At 43.4% G+C, this 24,404-nt stretch overlaps 1 protein-coding gene across 7 annotated transcripts in view; it reads right to left on the reverse strand.

Moving 5' to 3' along the window:
- Positions 1-24,404, reverse strand: part of Dnah11 (dynein axonemal heavy chain 11) — a 324,850-nt gene that overhangs the window by 9,540 nt on the left and 290,906 nt on the right. For all 7 annotated transcript variants that reach the window (XM_042261290.2, XM_076551573.1, XM_076551572.1 and 4 more), the window contains 5 exons: positions 23,546-23,694; positions 22,578-22,705; positions 19,934-20,161; positions 11,824-12,015; positions 7,320-7,439 (listed from right to left, as the gene is read on the reverse strand). In XM_042261290.2, coding sequence (XP_042117224.1) covers positions 7,320-7,439; positions 11,824-12,015; positions 19,934-20,161; positions 22,578-22,705; positions 23,546-23,694 — 817 coding nt within the window. The remainder of the gene's footprint in view (positions 1-7,319; positions 7,440-11,823; positions 12,016-19,933; positions 20,162-22,577; positions 22,706-23,545; positions 23,695-24,404) is intronic.

Consider the following 24,404-nt stretch of genomic DNA (forward strand, 5'->3'; position numbering starts at 1 on the left):
AAAGATTTTGTCTGCTACTGTGTGTCTTGAACCACATCTCTTTACAGTTGTGTGGAGAGAGTTTCATTTCGATAATCTGGGGGTGATCACCCCATATAAAACACCTTGGAAATGGAAATCTTAATAGGAACTCAAGGCAATGAAGTAGTTGTGGTTTTCCACACTGTTGTGTTGTGTGTCTTTGAATAATGGTGGACTATTTCCTCTCACAGTCCTAGATGGCATAAAAGACCATGCAAACTTGATAGGGATTTTCAGCTGCTGTCTGTGAACTCCAGGTCTATCTCTAATATTTGAGTCAGAACTTATACTTTCATTTTGTACCAGAAATGTTCTCAAATTATCTAACCTTTCATAGTCCAGACACAAATGTGAAGTGACCAGGAGAAGAACCAAATGGAATTAGCTCACCACCACCACCATCATCCTAAGCTTGCTCTATACATGTCTATCATTTCCTGTTTACTTATAAAGAATGATATAAATTTACATGGGATTGGATTCAGAATGTTCCAAACTAAAGTGCACATAGAAAAATTAAGACCACTTAGTCACCATCATTAGCTCGTGACACAGGTAAGTTAACCAAAAGAAAAAAAAAGGTAAAAAAGAAAAGCCGAAGTTAAACACATCCAAATGGAACTTTGTTCTCGACAAACAAGGGCTTGCTCTTTTTGGTTACCACTGACAGGAAGATGAAAGGACTTCTGAAAGCTGCAGTTCAATTTACCCTTCAAAGAATTCTGAGTGCAGAAAACCAACCCGGCAGGGGTTTGGGTGTTTGAGTGCAACCGGACAGTGCCAGTAGGCTGGAAAGTGGTCTGTGCTTTGCCAGACGGTGACTAAGTGGTCTGTTTACAGACTAGGGGGTACGATTTTCATGTCCGTGGAATTGCAAAGCAAAGGACAGCAGCAAACTAAGGAAAATGGCATTGCTTATCATCCTTAATGGCTTGTCGGCTTGAAGAGATTACAGATGTGTCCGCCATAGTGGCGCATGCCTGTAATCCCAGCACTTGGGGCTACACAGCAAGATCTTATCTAAAAAGTTTTTAGAAACAAACCCCACCAAATAAATAAATAATAAAACATCAGTATAATGGACCTCATGGTCACTGTGGCTGTGAGGGTTTATCAGCTGCCAACACCAAGACACAGAACAGGCTTTCCACATGTGTGGGTCTCTCTGCCCCAGAAGAAGACGTGCCTATTATATGCACATCTTCATTTTTCTGGGAAGGCAAAACAACCCACAAACTACATGAACCAAACCTCAATACTTACTTCAATACTAAAATGTTGAAGTTTGAGGAGGAAGGTTCAGTTGATAACATTTGTGCCCACCTGACTTTAAAGAAAACCCAAACAACTCCTGTTTCTTTTATGTTAAGATTTTATGTGTGTGTGTGTGTGTGTGTGTGTGTGTGTGTGTGTGTGTGTGAATACATGTGCACATAGGTGTGCAGTCATGTTCAGAGGCCCAAGGAGGACATTGTGTGTCCTCTTCTGTCACTCTGTTTATCCCTTCGAGGTAGGGCTGTTCCCTGAAACTGGGCTTCTATTTCTGCTGGACTGGAGGCCAGAAACCAGTGATCCTTGTCTCCTTGCCACTCCTCAAAAGTTCTGGGATTACAGACATTTCTTTGTTAGGTGCTGGGATCTGAACTCCAGTACTCATGCAAAGCGAACACCCTTAGCCACTGGAGCCATCTCTAAATCCTGATCAGACCCAGCCTTTCCACTGAAGGGCTATTGAAAAACTGCTTCCTGTGGATGGGGCCATACCTGTATTCCTCTACAATGGGGACTTTTTTTTCTTCAATGGAAGGGCTATTTGAGAAGATGTTTTAAATTCTCAAGGATTTAATCCATTCTCAACAGATGTTTCTCCTAAGAACATGAGAAGATGCTCAGTATCTTTGGGAACATGTAAACCAAAGTGACAGGACACAGTTTCGTCCCATCAAAATGACTAGAACAAGCCGGGCGGTGGTGGCGCACGCCTTTAATCCCAGCACTCGGGAGGCAGAGCCAGGCGGATCTCTGTGAGTTCGAGGCCAGCCTGGGCTACCAAGTGAGTCCCAGGAAAGGCGCAAAGCTACACAGAGAAACCCTGTCTCGAAAAACAAAAAAAAAAAAAAAAAAATGACTAGAACAAAGAATGTGGATAGTAGCAGTAGCAGTGTTAAGTAAGGATGTAGTGAAAACAGAACCTTTGTGCATTGGTGGAAACAGTTTTGTGGTTTGTCCAACCAATAATAGTCACCAACTGACCCAACAATTCTATATCCAGCCTTCCCTGTAGGAAGACCACACAAAATCTATATACAGATTTGCATAGGAACAGTATAATAACCCAAACCATAAGTTGGCAAGTATTAAAGAGTCACTGGAATCATTCACAGACAAATCAGAGCTCCACATTATGAAACTGCCCCCAAGGATCTGAATTTATCTTTGTAGGAGTCGGATAAGACGTTAACATGTGCAGGTATTGGAAACTAGGAAAACCGGTAACTGCCAACTGTGCTGACTCAATGGGCTATTGTTCTTTGTTTTCATACTGTGTTTCCTGGGGGATGGGGAGGAACCAACTACTCGCCTGCCTCTCCAAACAGTCTTAGTAATGGCAAGGAGCCCCTAATCTAGTGCAAGTCTGAACAAACAACATTGGCACTTGGTCGTTTGGGTCCAAACTACATTGGCTCAGGGTGCTGTTGGGAGTTTCAGAAATTACTCAGATGTGAAGCCCATTGCCAGACTTTCCTTAGAACAGAAAAGTACTCTTGTAATTTTCTTGATAATATATTTTATAAATAACCCGTTGTACAACGGTGTCCTGCATAAAGCTGGATTGGAAGTGAGTAGCAGAACTGGAACTGTGATCTCCTGGATCATCCCCCATTCACAGGGCACACAAAATCAGGTGCAGACACACCTCATTGTTAAGGTGACCTCTGCACCAACTACAAAGGGATCAGACTCCAGCCAGTGCAGAGTGCAGCAGAGTGGCCTGACTTTAAATCCACAGTCCACTCTGCCCGCTTTTCCCTTTCTTTCTTTGCTTTTTCTTTCTTCTCTTTTTTTAAATCTCTGAGCGTGCTCTTTTTTGCTTATATGAGGTGGTCATACCTGTTCTTCAGGACTGTAGTGGGAAGCAACAGCACATCACCTGTATGGTGCTGACTGCCCCCTGCTGTGGCACAGGTGCTTAATACAAACATCCTGTTCCTATCATCAGAAAGATAGCTCGCGGTGAAGTGCACTGGCTGCTCTTCCAGAGGACCTGGGTTTGATTTCTAGCACGCACACAGCAAATCACACTTGTCTGTAACTCCAGTCTCAGAGAATCCAACACACTTTTCTGATCTCCACAGCCACTGCATGCATGTGGTACATAGACATAAATGCAGATAGAATACCCATACACATAAAAATACATTTAAAAACATATTTATACAGAGTAGTGCACAATCAAGAAAGACACATTGTGAAAACATATATACTTCATAATAAAGAGGTTTCCCATTTACAAGCACATTGTTCTAGTATTGTCAGTGTTTAACCTGACAACAAATTCTTGAGCTGGTCATTCTTGTTTTCTATATAATAAAACTACTGCTTGGAGGAGTTCTGTAATAAGTTGGACTCTACAACAAATGGAAGAGTTCTAATTTAGCCAGGGGCTGTGTTTCTACTTGTAAGCCTGGATTCCTAATTATTGCCTATGTCATCCAAATAGTTGGCACCATATAACTTTTAGGTGGCCTGGTGCCTCCTTTCCCAAAAGTAGTATACCATCCATATTTGTTATTTAGCACTGCCAAATGTTTGTGTTACCTGAGAAAATGACTGTTTTCCTTAATGTTACCCAAAGGCTCTTTAAGATGCCTTCCCATTAGAGAATCATTTATTCAACAAGAAGCCCATCCTTCTGACAGACATCATTGAAACCAGATCTTCTGCAAACAGTAGGATTTTCAACCTGGTCCATTCATGGGCTGCATTTTGATCATGTTCCAAAGTAGCAACAATATGAATTTCCAAATATATTAACTGATATAAGAAGGGACAGAAGGACGACCTGTGGATGCTGAGTGGGAAGTATTTGCATGAGAACAAAATAATTGGGACGTACAGCTTCTAGCATGACGTCAGCAAGTGTATTCATTCCTCTGGTGAGGTGATGGTAACACTGCCCAGTGGGGATGCCAGCTTGTAAATGAGGCATCTCCACCCTGAGAATCTCACCTGCTCTGCAGGAAGATTGGATGCCTATGCTTCGGAAGAACTAGCACACACCAGCAATGCCTCTCAGATTTCATCACCTGTATTTCTTTTACAATCATTTGAATAGGAGTTCAGCCTTATGAAGGTTAATGAACTGTTTCTTGGGGCACCAGTAATTCTACCCTTAGCAACAGGCCAGAGCCAGTGGGGAGGTCACCCCCTGAGCTTTCTGCTCCGCCCCTTGACCTCCACCATCCTTTGGAGAAATAAGCCTCTGTAAAGGTGGCTCTGGAGCACTGTTTATCTTTCACATCTCCATGGTAACTTGCTCCCAGACCTTCTAAAGAGCAACTTAGGATTGTACTGAATTGAAAGTATCTGATGTGTGGAATTCTGCTCATTAGGAGAAGGACTGGGAAACTCCAAGTCAAAGGAAGACATAAAGAATGCTCACAGAGCAGAGAGCTCTAATTTTCTTTTTTGTTGACCAATACTACTTAAAGAAGTAAAAAACAATCACAGTGCCTATTGCAGGGTTTGACTAGGCTCTAACACACTGTGTTCTTGGTACATGGTTAGGTAACCTCTCAAAATAGGCTGGAGGCAGGTGACTGAATCTGAAGCACTTTCAGAAAAGCTATGAATAGAAGTTTGCTCAAATTACCAAAACCAAACACACAGCAAACACTCTTTCAGTACTACTCTAAATCAAGTTTGTATCTTTGGCAATGTTTAGATGAATTTGGATGGTGTAGGGTGCTGTTCTGGCTTGGTAGTATCGCCCCAATGCCCCTGTGAATGAAGCCTCGGTTGCTAGTCTACGGCATTCTTGGGAGGTAGTAGAACCTTAGGAGGTTGGAGTCCAGTGGGAGGAAATGAAGTCATTAGTGGCATGTCCTTAAAGGGGATATTTGGACCTCTGATCTCTGTCTCTAATTCTTGCCTGCCATGAAGCAAACATACCTCCTAAGCCCTGTGTTCCCATATTCATGTATTCAGCCACCACCCACTCAGCCATGGATTACAACTTCTTTAACCAGGGGCCAAAATAAACCATCTCTCCTTTTAAGTTGCTTATCTCAGGTATTTGGTCACAGTGATGGGAAGCTGATTAACACAAGGATCTTCAAGTTTTCAAGAAACAACTAGAAAATGTTTCCTGTGGTTTGGTTGAGAATGGCTCCTATAGACTCATGTTTGAATGATTGATCTCCAGTTGGTGACTATTAGGAGAGGATCATGTGTAAGCACCCTTGCCGGAGGATGTGTTCCTGGGGCAGGTTTGGAATTTCACAAGATTTGCACCATTTTAAGTTCTCTCTGCCTCGTATTTATGGATTAACATGTTAGCTCTGGGCTTTTCTTCCTGCCATGGCTCTGCTCCACCACTGTGGACTCTAACCCTGCAAAACTAAACACAATTAATGCTTTCTTTCATATGTTATCTTGATCACGATGTGATCAAGTAATGGAAAAGTAAGACAGCGCTAATCTTGAACACCGTTTGAGACGCAGAGAGCATCAGGAAAGCGGAGCCACCAACTCAGCTCCTGCAGTCCAAGAACTGAGAACTAAACATCTTCACCAGAAACCACAGCCCATAGAATCATTTGGTGCAGGCATGGGGCTAATGCAATGAGAAACAAGGAGACGTTTGGTCTTAAAATTTTGCCAGTGGTAACTTAGCCTTCCTCGCAGAAGCAACAAGGATTGTCATGTTTTTCTTTATTTTTAAAACCTAGCTATATTGTTTTGTTATCACACATAAAACGACAATAGGAACTCAATGGTCCTATAGCAATGTCATTTAAAAAACATTTTATTTTTGGGGCTGGAGAGATGGCTCAGAGGTTAAGAGCAACAACTGCTCTTCCAGAGGTCCTGAGTTCAATTCCCAGCACCCACATGGTGGCTCACAACCATCTGTAATGAGATCTGGCTCCCTCTTTCATATACATAATAAATAAATAAATCTTTTAAAAAAAAACATTTTATTTTTAATTATGTGTATGTTGCTGTGTGGAGGAATGTCCAGGTGGGCATGATGTCTGGGGAGGCCAAGAGAAGGTGTCATATGCCCTGGAGCTCAGGGCTGTTCTGAGCCACCTGACCTGGGTGCCAGAAACTGAAGTCAGGTCTTTGACAAGAGCAGTCCATGCTCTTGACACCTGAGTCATTCATTGCTCCAGCTTTTCTTTTTCTTTTCTTTTTTTCCTGTGGTTTTTACAGCTTGTTTGAAGCAAACCCCCAAGTAAGCTCATCACCTCATATATGGTTGATATTCTCATTGTTTCACTGTCTTAATAGACTTGCCGTTTTATTTTAAATCGAAAAACTGTAACTAGTTGTGAAATACCATGAGATGTTATTATTACATTTATTGTGTGTGTATGTGGGGTGGTGGTGGCATGTGGTATGCATGTGCCCTCATGTTCATGGAGGAGTGTGAATGTGGAAGCCCAGACAACTTGTTGGAGGCGGTTCTTTCCTTCTACCACGTGGGATCCAGGAATTGCACTCGATTGGTCTGGTTTATCAGCAGGCACCTTTAACACTAAGCCATCTCAATGCCCCCAAAGAGATGTCCTACTCCAGGTTTACATGATGGAATGATTCAGTCAAGCCATTGAGTCCATCACCTCTCAGATGTAAGTGCCACAGTTCCTCTGAGCATATATCTAGTAATTTAATAATTTTACTGATCAACATGTAGAATATTTTATGATTTATGCCAGAGGCAAAACAACAACAACAAAGGTAGGAAAGAACCCTGAATTGAAATCACAGGATTTATGCTCTGCTAAAGCTCATGCCCACACCCACTGAGAGATTTGGGGCCAATCGCTGTGTCTCAGTCCGTATGATGGAGAAACAGTGTCATCTCAGCCCAGTTCATAGGGATATTATGAAGAGCCAATGAGACTACATTTAACAACTTCCCAATCCTCCAAAAGGAGTAGCAGAATGCATTTATGAAAGGCCAGCATCCTTAGGGACATCTAAGAATTACATACATAGTAAAAATAGTCTGAAAAATTTTACCAGAGTTTTTTTTTTTTCTTAGTGTAACAAGTTTTAAAACGTCTTACCAGAGATGGATTCATGAATTCTTCTAGATACACCTGGCATAGCTTACGATCCCAGGCATCTGTGATGTGGCCCCCATACATGATCTCCCCAAAAAGGTAACGGAGGTCTTCCCATGGGACCTGGGGAAAAACAGTAAGTGTTAGTTTCCTTTCCTGTTGCTGGGACAAAATACCTAGACAAAGCTACCTGATGAGGAAGGGTTGCTTTGGCTCACAATCTTAAGTTAGTCCAATGGCAGGAATTTGAGCAACTGACCACATCATATCCACAGTTGAAATCAGGGGGTATAATTTCATGTGGCTGGTGCTCAGTCTACTTTTTCCACCCTTTATAGAGTCCAGGGCCAGGCTCACGAAACAGTGGTGCTGCCCACAGGTGGGGGTGGTCTTCCTAGATCCATTAGCCCAACGGAGATAATTCCCCACAGACACACCCATAGGTCAACCTAACTAAATAGTTCCTCACTGAGCCCCTTCCCCCTTCCCAGGTGATTCTAGATTGTGTCAAACTGACAATTAAAACTCAACATCACACCACACAAATGTTCACTTCCAGGCCTAGAATATCTGCCCAAGCTTGGCTGACCGGGAGTACATTCTCCTCTACCCCAACAACCCTACAATGACCCTGTCAGCCAGTGCTAAATGCAGTGTGGATGTGTCTAAGTTTTTGTGTAGAACTTCTTGGGAGAATTCTTTTCAGTGTACTGACAAAAGTTTAACACCACCACACTTCGCTGCAGATTTTGAAGGAAATGGAGTCATTTCTGGAACAGGTTAAATAGGACAGTTGAAGCTTTGAATTTCATTCCGAACTCCTGAGATGCTGTTTCCTAGCACCTTCAAGTCTCACCTGCTCTTCTTACCTGCTGTTCTACCTTACTTTTTAATGCTGTGATAAAATACTGTCCAAAACCAACCTGGGGGGAGGAAAGGTGTTTACTGAGTTTGTAAGTTACAATCCATCATGAGGGGAGCCAGGGCAGGAACTGAGGCAGAAACCATGCAGGAAGGCTGCTTACTGGCTCGCTCTGTTAGCTCTTGTATGTCGTCCATATCTACCTGCCTGGGAGTGGCTCCACCCACAGTAGGCTGAACCCCTGCTCCCATCAACTGGCCCACAGTTCAACCTGACACACCAATCTGAAGGAGGTGGCTCTTCACTGGAGGTTCCTGCTTCTGAGGTGCATGCAGTCGACAACCCCCAAAACTCGTCATCACACCCCATCTAAAGTCTTTATTATGTGTCTTGGGAAAAGAAAGCATCAGCTAGACAATTTGTAGTTGGGGTCCACTTGATTGCCGTCACTCTCTCAAGACTGGCAGACAAGTCAACACCTTCTCTAGACTGACTCAGGCTCAGCAGCAGCCTGACTGGGCAAGACTGTTACAAGGGCAGTAACTACCATACCGTGATTTATTCAAGAAACCACTGTATCTCCTTTGCTGGCTTCACAGAGTTCAAACCTCTCTCTGCTGCCCTTTTGCTCCCTCTAGGTTTACAAAACATGCCAGTTTGTGATGACGCCTTTCTAGACAGGAGCCTTTGTACCCTCTGTGGCAGTCTATTGCCTCCCAACAGTTCAAGTAAAGTCGTAATTATAGCCTTCCTCATGGCATGATGTGACAGAACAGAAAAAGTCAAACTGCTGAGGCCATTCCAATGTACTTGCTACAAGTTTATATGAATTTGAAGAAATGAACCTAAAGTGTGTCCTTCTCTTACGCTGGCTTGATACGCATGAGAAATGGGAGAAGTAGCTGGACTATGGGGTACTCTCTACCACTCCACAGATGCTCTACAGAGCAGAACTGGATAGAAACAGACTGAATTAATGCCCTACATCAGTAGTCAATGTGTAGTTCCTTCATAATTTTGATCAGCTAGGTCTGCGCTGTTCAATCACTGGTTCCTTATCCTAAGCCAAATCTTTGTTTTAAAAAACCCTCATCTGGGGAGTGTGTTGTACACAGGTGTGTGGGATTTGCATGCACATATATGTGTACACATGTGGACACCAGAGGCTCATATATCAGGCATCTTTAATTGCTTACCACGATTTTTTTTAAGCCAGGTGCTCTCACTTAACTTGGAGCTCACTGATTGACTGCCTGAAGGAGTTCCAGATAGTTACCTGTCCTGCCCCTCTAACACTGATTACAGGCATGTACATGTAGCTTTGTATGTTTCTGCAGGGGAGCTGGACTTGGGTCCTCATGCAGCCAGCACTTTGGTGGTTGATCTGTCTCCTTGACCCTTCACTGCGTCTTTTAATACCTTCTTGTAAAGAACTGTGGTGGTTTGAGTGAGAGATGTCCCTCATCATCTGATATTTGAATATGTGACCTCCAGTTGTGCTGCTGTTTGGGGAGGTTTAGGTGATGCAGCCTTGTTGGAGGAGGTACATCACTGGATCTCTGGGGTGGGTTTTGGGATTAAAATCCACGCCAGTTTTCAGTCTTCACTCTCTGCTTCACTCTCACGGCGAGATGTGATCCCTTAGCTTCCTTCTCCTGCAGCAACATCTGCCACTTTCTGCCATGCCCTGGCATCATGGACTCTAACTCTCTGGAACCATAAGCCAAAATAAACTCTTTTTCACCCCATGAATTGTCTTGGTCATAGAGTTTTATTTCAGCAACAGAAAGGTATCTAATACAAGAACATTTTGTATAACCAAATAATAGGCACATGCTAACTTAATCCCCAAATTTTGATAACTTGCTTCTTAATGTGTGGCAAATGACTTCGGTCAAGACATCTGAGAGACATGACAGAATTAAACACCTAAAGCTCTGTTGACCCTGGTGCCCACAGGAAGAACAGCAGGTCACAGTACAGTCTACCTGACCAACTGTGATGCTGATGTGAAGGCTGGAGACAAAGACAAGCCAAATCTCCCTTTCACCTCTCTGTGTCTTCCTCTATTATGTACAGAGCTCAACTGACACAGGACTGCCTTCCTGGACCCAGACTCATGGACTGTTACAAAGGACATCAATGGAAGTATTGTCTATTTCTCCCTTCAGAAGTGTTAGAGTAATTTCTTTCTTTTTAAAATTTATTCTTCTCTCATACAATATTCCAACTACAACCTCCCCTCCTTCCATTCCTCCCAGTTCCCCCACAATCACTTCCCCCTTTCCCCCAAATCCAATGCTCCATATTATGTGTAATAGTTTGCATAAAACATGCTAAAATCAGCGGGGACTGGTGGTTTGGGCCTATAATCCTAGCTACCCAGGAGCCTGAGGCAGGAGAATGTCAAATTCATGCAGCCTGGGCTAGAGGGGGAGTTCAAAGCAAGCCTGGACAACATAGTGATACCCTATCTCAAAACAACAACAACAACAAAGCAAAACAAACTTATGTAGAGGAGGGCTGGGGAAATGTGTCTTAGTGGTAGAGCACTTGTCTAGCATGTATGGAGCCTTAATTTCCATCTCTAGTACTGAGAAAAAGAAAACAAAAAACAACCAAAAACCAAAAGACAAGCAAGGTAAACAATGAAACAAGGAAAAAAGATAGGGACTACTGGTCACAAGCCATATAAAACCCATTTACTTTGAAATAACATATTCAGAATCTGCTCCGTGGGAGAAAGGCCCCGATATGTGTTGAGTGTGCACAGTGTCATGGCAGTCAAGCAGCCACCAAAACCTGAGGAAACACCGTGGAAAACCCGTGACAATGGTTACTGAAAGAACAACAGACCACCGTTTCCTTAGACACACAGATAGGAAGTCTGTAAAGGCCCTTCATAGATGGAGTGGTTCATTGTTCCACCTCTGATTGGTTTGACAAATATATCTACAGATGCCACTTAATGGGAAAAGTTCCCCTTGTGGAAGTGAAGCTCGTTCGACCCTCCTTAGGAGCTAATGGCTCTTCTCTTCTACAGTCCACTCGTCTGGTTTCTGAGAGTTTACACAACTGTTCTTGATGAGGCATTTCCATCCCCATCTGCAGGTGTGGTTAGCAGATACAACCATCCATCTACCTTTAACTTCAAATCAAGGTGAATATTACCGAGAAAGTCACAACAAGGTGGCATCCTTATACATAATAATGACATATGCAGGAAATGCACCATTATTTATACATGTGACGCACTGTAAATTGCTTCCATCATCAGAACTAATTGTGGTGATTATTAATGCAGTGTTATGAACTGTCAGAACTGCTGTATGTAATTACATTTGTGCAAATGCTTCATTACCTGCCTAATGAATCTAGCATATATGCACATGTAAACCACTGTTTTTGTTAACATAATGAAGGACATTTTTTTCCCCCCATAAGCTACTGATGTAGAACTGGTTTGACCTATCTTATGAAAACCTTTAATCTGGTTTGTTTTCACACTTGGCAGAAAATGCTTATGTCGAGTTGACTATTTCAATAATAGCTTCAAAAAGGAAATTATGGTCTGTTCTGGTAGCACCCAAAGACCGACAGATTCAGTCCTCTCCTAGGAAGGGGTGATCTGACCACAGCACTTACATTAGGGCTTGCCTCTAAGTAGTTGTAGAGGATGTTGGCACAGATGGTCAGGTCTCCGGGATTGAAAGGATAGCTTCGGCTCCAGCCCTGGGGGCCAAACCTCAGTCTCCCCGACACACAGGCATGGAAGTAGCACAGAGAAAAGAGGATGCTTTTAAACTCCTGATCCTTGGAGCACATCTCAAGTGTATCCTGGGAGGAAAGACAAGACATGGCCGATTAACTGTCTGCACAGTGTGTAAGGGCAAGGGCCTGAATTCTCAATACCCTTGTGGGTGGCTTCAGAATGATATACTAGAGTTTTAATCACAGCTGCTTGTCCAAGACAAGTGGAGACCATTTGGCTTTTGCCAATGTGCTGAAGAAAGAGGAAGGCGTTTTCTTTTGAGACAGAGTCTCATGTATCCCAGGATAGCTGGGACCTCACTGTGTAGGCAGGGGTGGCCTTGAAATCTGGATCCTTCTGTCTCCACCTCCCAAACGCTGGGACTACAGGCCTGTGCAACTGCCCCTGGTTTATGAGGCTGTGGGGACAGACGCAGGCCCTTGTTCACTCTCCAAGCTAAGCAGTGCTCCCACTTTGTTTTTCTACTTAATGTCTCTAAACTCTCTAGAAAACAGGGCCACTCATTTTAACCATGCTAGTATGGACTGGTTTTCCTCTGTAGAACAGCAGACTTTAGGTGACATGGTTCTAAGTCATCATTAGCAGAATGCTAGTTAGTCACAGCTCCCTGTTCTCCCCAGTCCCATGGTGACTGAGATCATCTGTGCACATGGTCACCCACAGAAAGACTTCCCAAGCCACTCCTGAAGCCATAGGTGCCTCACAACCAAGGCTCTGCTGACATTTTGAGCAGAAGTGGTTGGCATAATTTCTTACCCATGTCATTTGCTCAAAAGGAAATGGTTTGTCCCATCACCACTTTTTTCTGTGTAGAAACAATGACGGCCAAACACCCCTGGCACCCTCGAGTCAGGAATGGTGGAGGCGGACATCAGTGGAGTGCACGGATGACGTCAGACCAGCCTGGTATGTGGGAGAGAGCACCCTGCCACCTCGCTGTCGTCACCGCAATCTGAGTCTGTGTGTATTCGTTATGTGCTACAGGGGTTTGAACCTAGTACCTCACTCACACATGCTAGGAGTCCAGTACTTGGCTCAATCACCAGCCCTTTTTTTTTTTTTTTTTTTTTTATAATAGCCATTTAATCTGTACCTTAATTGATCAGGACACATGGCCTTCCAGGGAACTGGGGAAGAATTTCTGTTGAGATGACTGAGTGGCGTAAGGAGCTCAGGGTGTTGTCTACATCTACAGGATTTCTGTACATTGGGAGAGGGGATTGGACCCTAGTAAGCCACACTGCCATGGCTAAGGCCCCCGGCAGCAGTCAAATCGAGGTAGAAAACATCAGCTCTGTTGCTGAAAAGTACTCAACTATTCTCCAATTCAGCAGTGCTGTGCAGCAAGCAAGGAAGAGAACTCAAGGATACCCCTTGAGGAGGTGTGAGGGGACAGCAGGCCCAGGCTGCACCTTCTTCCTGCCTACTCCTTTTAGAAGCTCAACCACAGCCAGTTCATATTTAAAATGGCTCTAACCACTTTGGCCACATACCAAGGCTATTTAGGAGCCCTGGGAGATGTCCATGTCTGGCCTCTCAGGGACTTTTGGATTGGTTTTGCAGCTATGGACCATCACCGGGGAAGTGTTCCGTTTTTGCTGATAGTTCTTGCAGCAAAATTAGCTTGGCTAAATATAATTTTGTAATTGCCTGGCTACATATAGTTCGGAGCCAAAAGAATCCGAGTTGCACTAAATTGGGCCATTTTTAGGTGATTCATGGGGATAAGTGCGTATGATGATCAAAAATGTACTTTTCCACAACCACGCATCAAATAAAAAACAAGACGGTAAAAGAAGGTAAACGATGTAATTTTTAAGGCTCTAAAAATGCTGCCTTTAAGTGTGTGGTATGTCTGAGAAACAAACTGTATTTGAAATTTCGTATCAACTATAATCTAACAAGACACTAAGTAGCCACTTGCATTAATCACCCAAGGCACTATACCAAGTACAGTAATTCAGCCTATCATCACGTATAACTTGGTTTTCTCCTCGGTGTTAAAAAAGTGAGCCACTGCCCATTCGCTTGTTCTGCTGGCATAAATGTTACAGGGAGAAAGTGTGAACCGGGCATTTCTGACAGTGTGGTTCTATCTACCCCATTTTTTTTTTTTTTGAGGCAGTTGTGCATTCACACACCGGCTGATGAGCAAATGAATGTCAGAAAACAGGCAACCAGGGTGGGGTGCCGCTCAGTGAGCAGAGTGCTTGCCTCCCTTGCTCAAAGTCCTGGGTCTGGTCCCCAGCACAGCGTATACAGGGCGTGGTGGTGCAGCCTGTCATCTGAGCATGTCGGTGGCAGAGGTAGGAAGATGAGGTCAGCATGTCTCAGCCACACAGAAAGTTAAGGCAAGCCTACACAAAACCATGTCAAGAAGACACAAAGTAAAAACTTTAAAAAAAGGAAGGAAAGAAAAACACACAGTTAGGATCGTCAACAGACACCTGTGTTTCTACAACAGTGTACTGGCACTTGACTTTACATGCACGTTCCTCACAGAAGAAAGAAATCAAAACTCTTACTCTAAAAAGTATGGTTAGTGTTGGCATTCTGGCCTGCCCCTTGGGGACCCGCCCTGCATCCTGAAGTAAATCCTCAAGGAAAAGCCCCTCCCTTCTTCTTCCTCTTCCCCTTCCTCCCTTTCTTGCCATGGCGTGTGCACGCCTCCGCTTTCTCTTTCCCTCCCTTTCTCTTTCTTCCTCTCTCCTCTTTCCATCTCTGTCTGTCTCTCTATTATAATAAACTCTCCAGGTGGATGCTGTGTCTGCATGGTATGAGTGACTTTTCACCGTGCCACGCCACTGCCCACCGTGTGCATTGTGTGTCTCCCTCACCCATCGGGGCACCTTGGCCCAACCCGCCAAGGCCTCCCGAGTGTCATATCATTACAGTTAGTTTGTATGAAAAGAACCCCAAGTGGCGATCCTTTATAAGTCTTCAAAGGCAGAAACCCTTGAGCTGAAAGAGGTGTAGGTTGACAGTATCCTGCAAGAAATAGTTCTCTTGACATCTTGGTCTCTTAGAGATCAAGTTTGCAGAAGCATAGGAATGCTTGAGGAAGTAAAAGGCTAACATGAAATGAACTTTGTTCACTTTCAATGTGTATGCTGAAGTTTGGATGTAAATTCTAATTTAAGAAGATAGATTTAGGGCTAGGGAGATAGTTTGGTGGATAAGGACCCATGCTGTGAGAGCAAAAAGACTTGAGTTCAAATCTCTAACATCCATGTAAAAGTTAGATGTGGCACTGTGGACCTGCAACCCCAGCCCTGCTGCAGGGTGGAGACAGATGGATCACAGGAGTTTGCTAGCCAGTCAGCCTGGCCAAAATGGCTACCTTCAGGTTCAGTGAGAGACTCAATCTAAAAAAAAAAAAAAAAAAAAATACAGTAAAGAGAGATAGAGGAAGACATAAGACATCTGGCATTATCCTCTGACTTCAGCGTTAAGTGTGTGCTCCTGCACACATGTGTATACATCCCCACACATGTAACCAAGTCTCTCTCTCTCTCTCTCTCTCTCTCTCTCTCTCTCTCTCTCTCTCTCTCTCACACACACACACACACACACACACACACATACACACACACACACACACACACACACACACACACACACACACACACACGCACGCACCCCTCCCCACAAATCCTATAGATCTAAGGCAGTGTGGTTAAATTTGGCCTATGAAGTAAAAGTAGTTCTATTATATCCAATACACTGCTATTTGTTCTGTAAATTCTGTAGTTTTCATAGTTGTCTGTGGTCAACTACAGTCCAAACAATATTCAGTGGAAAACGCAAGAGATAAATAGTTCTTGCATTTTAAGCTGCTTGTTTAACAGTGTCATGACTGTTCGATTTTACCATTGTTAATCTCTTACTGTGGTAAATCTGCAAGTTAAACTTTATCCTATATGAGTATGTATGTATGTATGTATAGAAAAAGACGATTTATGAAGGATTGGTTTCCAGTTTCTATTGGGTATCTTGGCACATAAGCTACAAGGAAAAGGGGTGACTCAACATGAATTTGTGGGATGTGTCTGTGCAAGACAGCAAACATGTTCCCTTTGTCACTCTCTGTTCCTTCTCTCAATCTTCTATAAGAACATGGTGACAAGGATTCACATGGGACTGGGTGGGTGACAGCAGTGTGGTGACACATGAGCTTGGAGGGTGTGTTCGCTACTTTCCTGTCGCTGTGATGAAACACAAGGACCAAGTCCTCCTATAGAAGGAAGCATTTTAGCTTATGGTTCCCAGGGCATAAAAGTCTACCCTGCTGCAGAGTTAGGACAGCAGGCTGCAGGCATGGACGTATGAGAAGCAGGGAGCAGAGTGATCAAAATGGAAGTGGGCCAGGTTATGGACTCTCAAAGCCCGTCCCCAGTGACAGACCTCATCCAGCAATGTGCACCTCCCATAACCTCCATGAAGGGTGACATTGACTGGGGACCAAGTGTGGAGCCTGTGAGCTTCATTTCTCATTTACACGACCACATGACCTGCCTCCAGAACTCTCATGTAGCAGGGAAATTTTCCACCTTGTTTAAGTCAGTGTTTGTTGTCTCATTAAGAACATCTTCCAAAAAGAGCCAACTCTGATTCTGATAAAAGGGTTCCAGGAGCCCATCTGCAGCCAGCCAGGGCACAGGTGACTACCTCCCAGTGAGATGACCTGTGATAGTTAACATTGACTGTTAGTTGGTAGGATCTAGGATCACGTACAAGACAAGCCTCTGGAAATGCCTGTGAAGGCCCAGCTAGATTAGGTTGTCTGAGGTGGGGAGACCCACCCTAAAAATAGGCAGTTCCGTTGACAGGCTGGGGTCCCAGACAGGGAATAGCACTCATGGCTTTCTGCTTCCTGACTGTGGACTCAATGTGACATGGCACCTCTTGTTCTGGCTGACATGTCTTCCCTGCCATGGTGGACTGTATGTCTAGAATTGGAAGCCACATGGCTTTTGACTGGGTAGCAACAGGAGAAGTATCTAGAACATGATCTGAACAAAAAATGCCTTCTGTTCCAGATGTTACAGCAAGCCAGCATCTCTGCACTTTTCCTCTCTATGTTGTTAAAATAGGCTTGAGTGGACGTTTGGTGAATAGATTAATTTCTTTTTGCTTCTTAGGGTCAAATTTAGTCTTAGTTTTCAAGAGAACTTTTTCTGGTAGAATGACATTTTTGGTGATATTGTGTCCCCCAATATATTGTGCACCCTAATAAACTTATCTGGGGTCAGACAACAGAACAGCCACTAGATAGACAATAGAAGCCAGGTATGGTGGCACACACACCTTTAATCCCAGCACTTGAGATCTCATGTCATGTCTTGCTTGGGAAAGACACATGCCTTTAATCCTAGGAAGTGATGGTAGGAAGCAAAAAGGTATATAAGGTGTGAGGACCAGGAACTAGAGATTTAAGCTTTTAGACTTTTAGCAGCAGTTCAGCCGAGATCCACTGGGATGAGGACTCAGAGACTTCCAGTTTGTGGAAATAGGATTGGCTGAGAAGTTGGTAAGGTGAGGTTATCTGTGGCTTGTTCTACTTCTCTGATCTTTCAACTTTAACCCCAATACCTGGCTCTGGGTTTGTTTTTTTATTAATAAGACCTTTCAAGATTCATGCTACAGATGTTTTCTTCTTTAAAGATATTAAAAGTCCTTTCAATGAATATACCTTTCAATTAATATATGTAGTGGTACAGACAGCAGTTGGTAGAGCCTATACTTTCTTGAATAAGTTAGAGCAAGTGGTCTTAACTAGAGAATTCACATAGGCTTTGAGGAAATCTTTCCCTATCAGCATAGTTTGGAATTGTGTACTTCCCTAGGAAGATCGTCCAAAGTTGTATCCTTTTCACCAAAACGCTAAAGGATAACTGAACAGGAGCATAATTTTTCATGGAAGGAATATTGTTAGATATAAGGACAAGTCTCTCAGAGAATATAAACATATGTATAAATTTTTAAGTATAAAATTCCTGTTATATGTGTATTTTTAGAAAGAACTTGAAAATTCTTAAAAATCATTCATAAATGGCCAGAAATTGTGAGATAATAAAAAGACACCTGCCACAGTGCATAGAATGAGCACATTGTAAATATTTAAGATTCAACGTGATTTTTTTGAGTGCCTACTGTTTACAGTCTTATTTATAACAGACTATAAATTACATAAGTAAAGAATTAACTATATCCATCAACATTTTATTTGAGAGGTAGCCATTCAGTACATGTGGTACTTTGAGTATAATTTTTCACTAGCTCATAGGGAGTGGCACTACTAGGAGGTGTGGCCTTGTTGAAGTAGGTGTGGCTTTGTTGGAGGAAGTCACTGTGGGGGTGGGCTCGAGGTCTCCTATGCTCAAGATGCTGTTCAGTATCTCAAACCAATTCCTGTAGCCTGCAAGATGTAGAACTTTCAGCTCATTCTCCAGCACCATTATCTGCCTGCTTGCCACCATGTCCTGCCATAATGATTATAATGGACTAAGCCTGAAATGTAAGCCACCCAAATTAAATGTTTTCTTTTATAAAAGTTGCCGTGGTCAGGCTGTTTCTTCACAGCAATAGAAACTCTAAGACAGTAAAATTCCCTCACTGAATTTGGTATTGACCCTAAAAAGTATAAGAAAAAAGTGAAGCATGTTGGTGTGCTTTATGAAAAATAATATTCCTAACAGAGTACTCAGTATTTTCACCAAATCATATGTAATTCCTCCTTAGGGCTTATTCCACTCTAATAACAGTGCTATTTATCAAAGATTTCCAAGAAATTAGAAGAATAGCAGCTCATGGCAATATCAGTAAAAGAAACTCAAAGACTGGATTATGATCCAGTAAGATGTAGCAATTTGGGTGAAGAAAATGATTATAATTAAATTAATTTGCATGTAATATTATTTGGGAAGAAAACAAAAATACAAATAAGAATGCTATAGTTTCAATATGAAATGTACTGCACAGGCTCCTATGTTTAGTACCTGTTTGCTTGGTGGTGACATTTTGGGAGGCTGTGGACCATTTGGAAGATGAAGCACAGCTGGAGAAAGTGGGCTGCTAGGGGGTGGGCCTTTATAGCCCAGCCTGGTCCCCCAGCCACCTACCCTCCTTGCTCCCTCCCTCCCTACCCCCTTCCTCCATTCCTCCCTCTCTCTTCTTTATGGCCCTGCCATGTTACAAGGAGTCCCAGCAGCAAGCTCCTAGGGTAATGGAAGGAGCCCCAGTCACACCATGCCTTCCCCACCACCAAGGATGGTATCACCTCAAACTGTGAGCCAAGATAAAGCCTTACCTGCTCAGTTGCTTCTTGTCAGGTATTTGATTGCAGTGACTAGTACCTACTATAACATTTATTGTAGATATCAACCAAAAGTAGTGGCTTTCAGCTTAGAAATATCAAAGCCAAGTCGACAGTATCACATTGACACTGTACCTATGCCATCACTGTTGTCATCAATAGCTCCGCGTTCTGTGCCAAGACACTACACTTCCTTAGATACACATTCCAGAAGCAGGTTCTCAAAGTTACCTAGGTCATGCTTTATTTTCTTAACTTTAGATGAAACATCAATGTATTACCAGTCATTAAAATAGCAACAGGTGAAATTTCTTCCAAAGAGTAATACACATGAAAATAGAATAGGGGACTATTTGGGAAGAGGAAGGACATCAGTAAGAGGGGGTGCAAGAAAGACTAATGAGGAGATGGGTATGATCGGTGTACTTTATGTACATGCTTGAAACCCATTACTTTACAATCAACATGTACCAATTTAAAAAGAGGGAGAAAAAAGTAGTGCCCTTGAGCACATGTGGGCACGCACACATAGACATGCATGTACATGTGTGCACATACACCCAAAGATTTTACTTCTCCAGTCTAAAGACACATGAGTTGATGAAAGCCCTGCGCTGTCTTGAGAAGGCACCAACTTGTTGTCAGACTAGCTGCATCTGCTTTCTTACCTGGTCGAAGTTGCACAGTGCGGCATGTAGGCTGGCCAGCATTCCTGTGGGGGGCTCATTAGTGATCTTAATGGAATTTTCCAGGAGGCCTTGAGGGATGATGTGCTCGTGCGGGGAAGGTGCAGCCTCAGCACTCATGAACACCCTGTAATCTCTGTGACTCCCTTGGCTGAATTTTTCCAGGAGTTTCTCCAAGGTTCCCAGCCACTTGGCTACCAGATGGATATTCTGCAAGACAGCAGAGCTCGTGACTCCTGAGCTGTTTTAGGACACGACAGCATGAGAACTTTTTCCTGTATATAAATATGTTGACAACTCAGAGAGCCATGGCATGTTTCTGGCCTTGAACTCACAGTGTACACCATCATGCTCTGCTCCTTTGTTTTTATACAGGGAAAGAAAAGTAAATCCAGGTAGACTGGAGCACTGACTGCATTAAATCCTGTAAAATCATTGTCTTTGTAAAGCCCAGTCCCCCAGTCCACATGACCTATTTTGAACAGTGACCCACCAATCACTTCTGAGACGGAGTTGCCTACAACTTTGCTTTGTTATAGTTCAAACCCAACTGCTGAGACATATCTGGGTTAGCTTAATAAAGCATAGGCTCTACCAGGCGTAAATGTATCTGATCCCTTACTTCATCTGGAAACCTCCTCTATTCAATCTCCTCATTAGCATATAGACTCAAAAGATGGAAGGGAAGAAAGGCTAGCTAAAAAGAGCATCATCCCTCATTTGTAAGATGCTCTGTGTATTCCTAACATACTCTGCTTCTTAAATCCCATCAGTCAGTAAATTTCCCCTTCCTCAAAGACTCATACTCTCTCTCTCAACATAATTATTTTTGCTTTGAGTTTCATGCATTGCAAATTTGATCTTCCAATGTTATTTATTAGAATGTGTGAGTGTATGTGCATGTATGTGCGTGTGTGTGATGTGTGTGTATGTCAGAGATGATTAATAGTTCACTCTTTTCCTTCCAAAATGGGTTGTATGTATTGAAATCAGATTGTCACCTTTTCTACAGCAAGCACTTTTACTGAGCCTCCTGACTGGCCCTGAAGAAGTTCTGATATGGTGATTGAAATATCATACCTATATGTATGTAATTATTTCCAACAGAAAAAAAAGTCAAAAAATGAAAACAGCTATAAAAATGGGAAGTCAGATACAAAACGGAAGGGTAGTAGAAATTTTCTCTGAAATTTGTGTGCAAAAAGATCTGTGCCAGTGTGGTCATTATTCACTTTCACTCCAGTGGTAAACACTGGACAAGGAGGCATTCTGGGATGAACAGTGAGCCTCCAGAACAGATATGCTGAAGCTTGAACTGAACTTCACAATGTGGCCAGATTTAGATATAGAGTTCTTTCAAAGGTCTTACCCTAAGAGGAAAAGTCACAAAACGTGACAGAATCCACTAAGGAGAGTTTTATTAAGACAAGGAGAAAAGGATCGACTTGATCAGGCCTGCTGAAAGGACAGTGTGTGAAGGGGCGGGGGCACCTGGGGGCTGTCTTTTAAAGGCCAAGCCACACCTGCGTACACAGGCCCACGTGGCTATTCCTCGCATGCACATAGATCATGTGGTTGTGGTTGTGCTGCGTGCTTTTCGCAACCATGTAGCCATGGGGTCATGGGTCACACAGGACATATGACCCGGAAATGACTAGGCAGAAATGACTAAGTGTCCGGCTGGGTATGCGCGACCAAGGGGGCGTGGTTGGAATTCCTATCAGTAATTAAGGCTAAATATGGCCAATACAACAGTGTCTAGGATTAGGTCCCAGAAACCCAGAGGAAAATCCTATTCAGATGGCCACTCTACTTTAGGGACAGAGGACTCAGAAGAAACTAAGACTTCATCTCAGACTTATAGCCACTCCAACTGTGAGGAATTAAGCATGTGTCATGTAAGCCAGTCAGCCTGATACTGTGCCATACCATCTCTGTGAGCTATTCCAAGACTCATTTTCCTCACCTCTACATGGAGAGCAACACTGACTCTCAAGCTTTGCCATAGTGACTGGAGACAGGGTATTCCACAAGTTGCCTCAAGAACCTTTGGACAGATTGTATCACACACCAAATATCCATTACCAGTCATACTGAGAGCTAACAGGGCTTGCTGGAGGGACCAGTTCAGATCCATGGTCCCCCAGAGCTGGCCTGTGTTCCAGGGTCTCTGGGGGTTATTAAAATTGTCAGCCAAGAAGATTACGTTGGAGGACACTGGGTTATAGAATCTTAGACCTATGTGTATCTGCTCTAGAAGGGACTATAGGAATTGTCTACTCTTAATTTCTTAATTTACAGACAGGCTACGTGACTATTTAGGGGACAAGTAGAGTTGTGGAAGAATATACGTAATTCATATATTATATGTGTGTATTGCATATATTACACGTATGTTCATGTATACAATGTTCTGTCAATTTTGAAGTTTTCCACACTATGACATTAGGATGGCCATCTCTATTAACTTGCTCATCCCCATCTCACCTAGAGGCCTTGTGAATGTGAGAGGGTCTGCAGATCGCCTTGCCCTAGAATAAGGGCCCCTCTCTGCTGGGCAGGGCAGCAGAGCATGGCCTATCCTTTGGGTTCACACCAGGGCTTTCCAGGAAAGCCTCATACTCACCTGAAGGATGACCCAGTGCCCTCCAGTGGCAGCTTTCTCCAGTGCCATTTCTGCCACCAGCTCCTGACCTTGCCCTAGAGACACATTGTGGAATTTTCCGGAGTCAATTGTAAACCCAAGTCTTTTGCCTGTGGAGAATGCAACATGGGGGTGAGGTGGGGAGAGAGGCAAATGTTAACTTGAGAGGAGAGTCTGAAATTCTCCGCTCTGACATACATTTGTGGCCACAGCTGCCACCTGATAGGTCACCTTCCTATGCAGTCCTAATGACCTCTCTATTGTTTCCATTGGCATTATTTTGAGTTCTCTCCAGCTGCCTCCCTACAAGCATTTTGAAAAGCCTGTGGAAGTCGTTTCCTTTGGTTTTATGATAATGAAGCTTTTGACATTTTGATAGATGGCAGCATTGTTAGTGAGCTTTCTAAACTCCTGCAGGAGTAGGAGCTTTTCCCTCAGAAAAAGGAGCAACATGTGGTAGATATGGCATCCGTTTTGAAGGGATTGGCTCATTGGGTAAATGTACCAGCTCTCACCTTGTGAGGCTGCATTTAAATGGAGCCCAGGCAGGTCACAGCTACATTAACCTGGTATTCCTGGAGCAGGCTGTGGGGAATAGCAATCCGGAGCACAAAGCGACAATGTCTCACACAATCGAACAGAGTTGCCCTAATGACCATTATTTAGTCACAGGGGGTACAAGATTACATGAGCATGGAGAAAATTGCCCTCTGGCCCTCATATCGTCAAAAGGTGGAAAACACCACAAAAGAACCTTGCATTATGCCAGCCAGATGAATGTTCTGTTGGAGCATTTCTCCACACTACAGTGTTATTAGTTGTGCATTTTCCACACACCCAATCTCCAACAAACGAAAAAAGAAAAAAAAAAAGATAACTGAACAGAAAGGCTGGGCAGGGGCTGCAGACAAAAGGCAGGGGAGGGGAGGCCGTGCCTCCTGGCTACTCACCAAGCACCTCTAGGTCTTTAAGGGCATCAACACCTGGAGACAGGATGAAGAACACCGGGGTGGCAGGGCTGCTTTCCTCACATGCTTTCCCCAGATCCAACCTAGTCCTCTCCACATACTTTGCACCTAGCTTCTCTTCTACAAAATTTCTATTTAAGAAAAGAACATGCAAAAATAAAAAACAAAACAACAGCAGCCCCCTCTCAAGAAAACAAAACAAAAATATCAGATGACTGATTTTGAACTTGAAAAGCGCTACTGCTTGGGTAAGCTAGGCACAGGAAAGAAACAAACTATGTTTACTGTTAAGAGGTGTCTTTAGGAGAGCCACAGGAATCCAAATAGATTTGTGCAGGCAGTGTATTGCTGAAACTGCCTTCAACTTGGGACACTGAAAATCGAAAGCCTACATTGCATTTTGGGGTCCCCTTCTGAGTACCATCAGCTGTCCACATATGGCTTTGTAGCCCCCAAACCTCCTGCCAGATTCCTCCATTACTTATTAACAGTTCATTAGATTTGCCACAGTGCAATTTTCCAGCCTGCTGGGCTTCTCATGAATATACAAATGCTTTTTGGGGTGTTTCTAACAGGGAAGTGCAATTAAGCAGGGATTATTTTCCTGCAGCATCAGCCCTAGCAGAAAGCAAGTACTGCTAGCAGAATGAACGTGTAAAGCAGGGTTCCACAGAGGCCTCTGCAAACGAGACAAAGCAAAAGAAAGAATGTGAGGCACATGGATACTGTGGAAGAAAAAACGGCACAGGGGATGAAGTGGAGAACGCTTTGGTTGGTGAATTCAAATTAAAAGAAGACTGGTGTGAATTAAGCAGGGTATTACCATTTAGACGTCAGGAGG

Source organism: Peromyscus maniculatus, chromosome 14 (assembly GCF_049852395.1).
Source record: "Peromyscus maniculatus bairdii isolate BWxNUB_F1_BW_parent chromosome 14, HU_Pman_BW_mat_3.1, whole genome shotgun sequence".
NCBI lineage: Eukaryota > Metazoa > Chordata > Mammalia > Rodentia > Cricetidae > Peromyscus > Peromyscus maniculatus.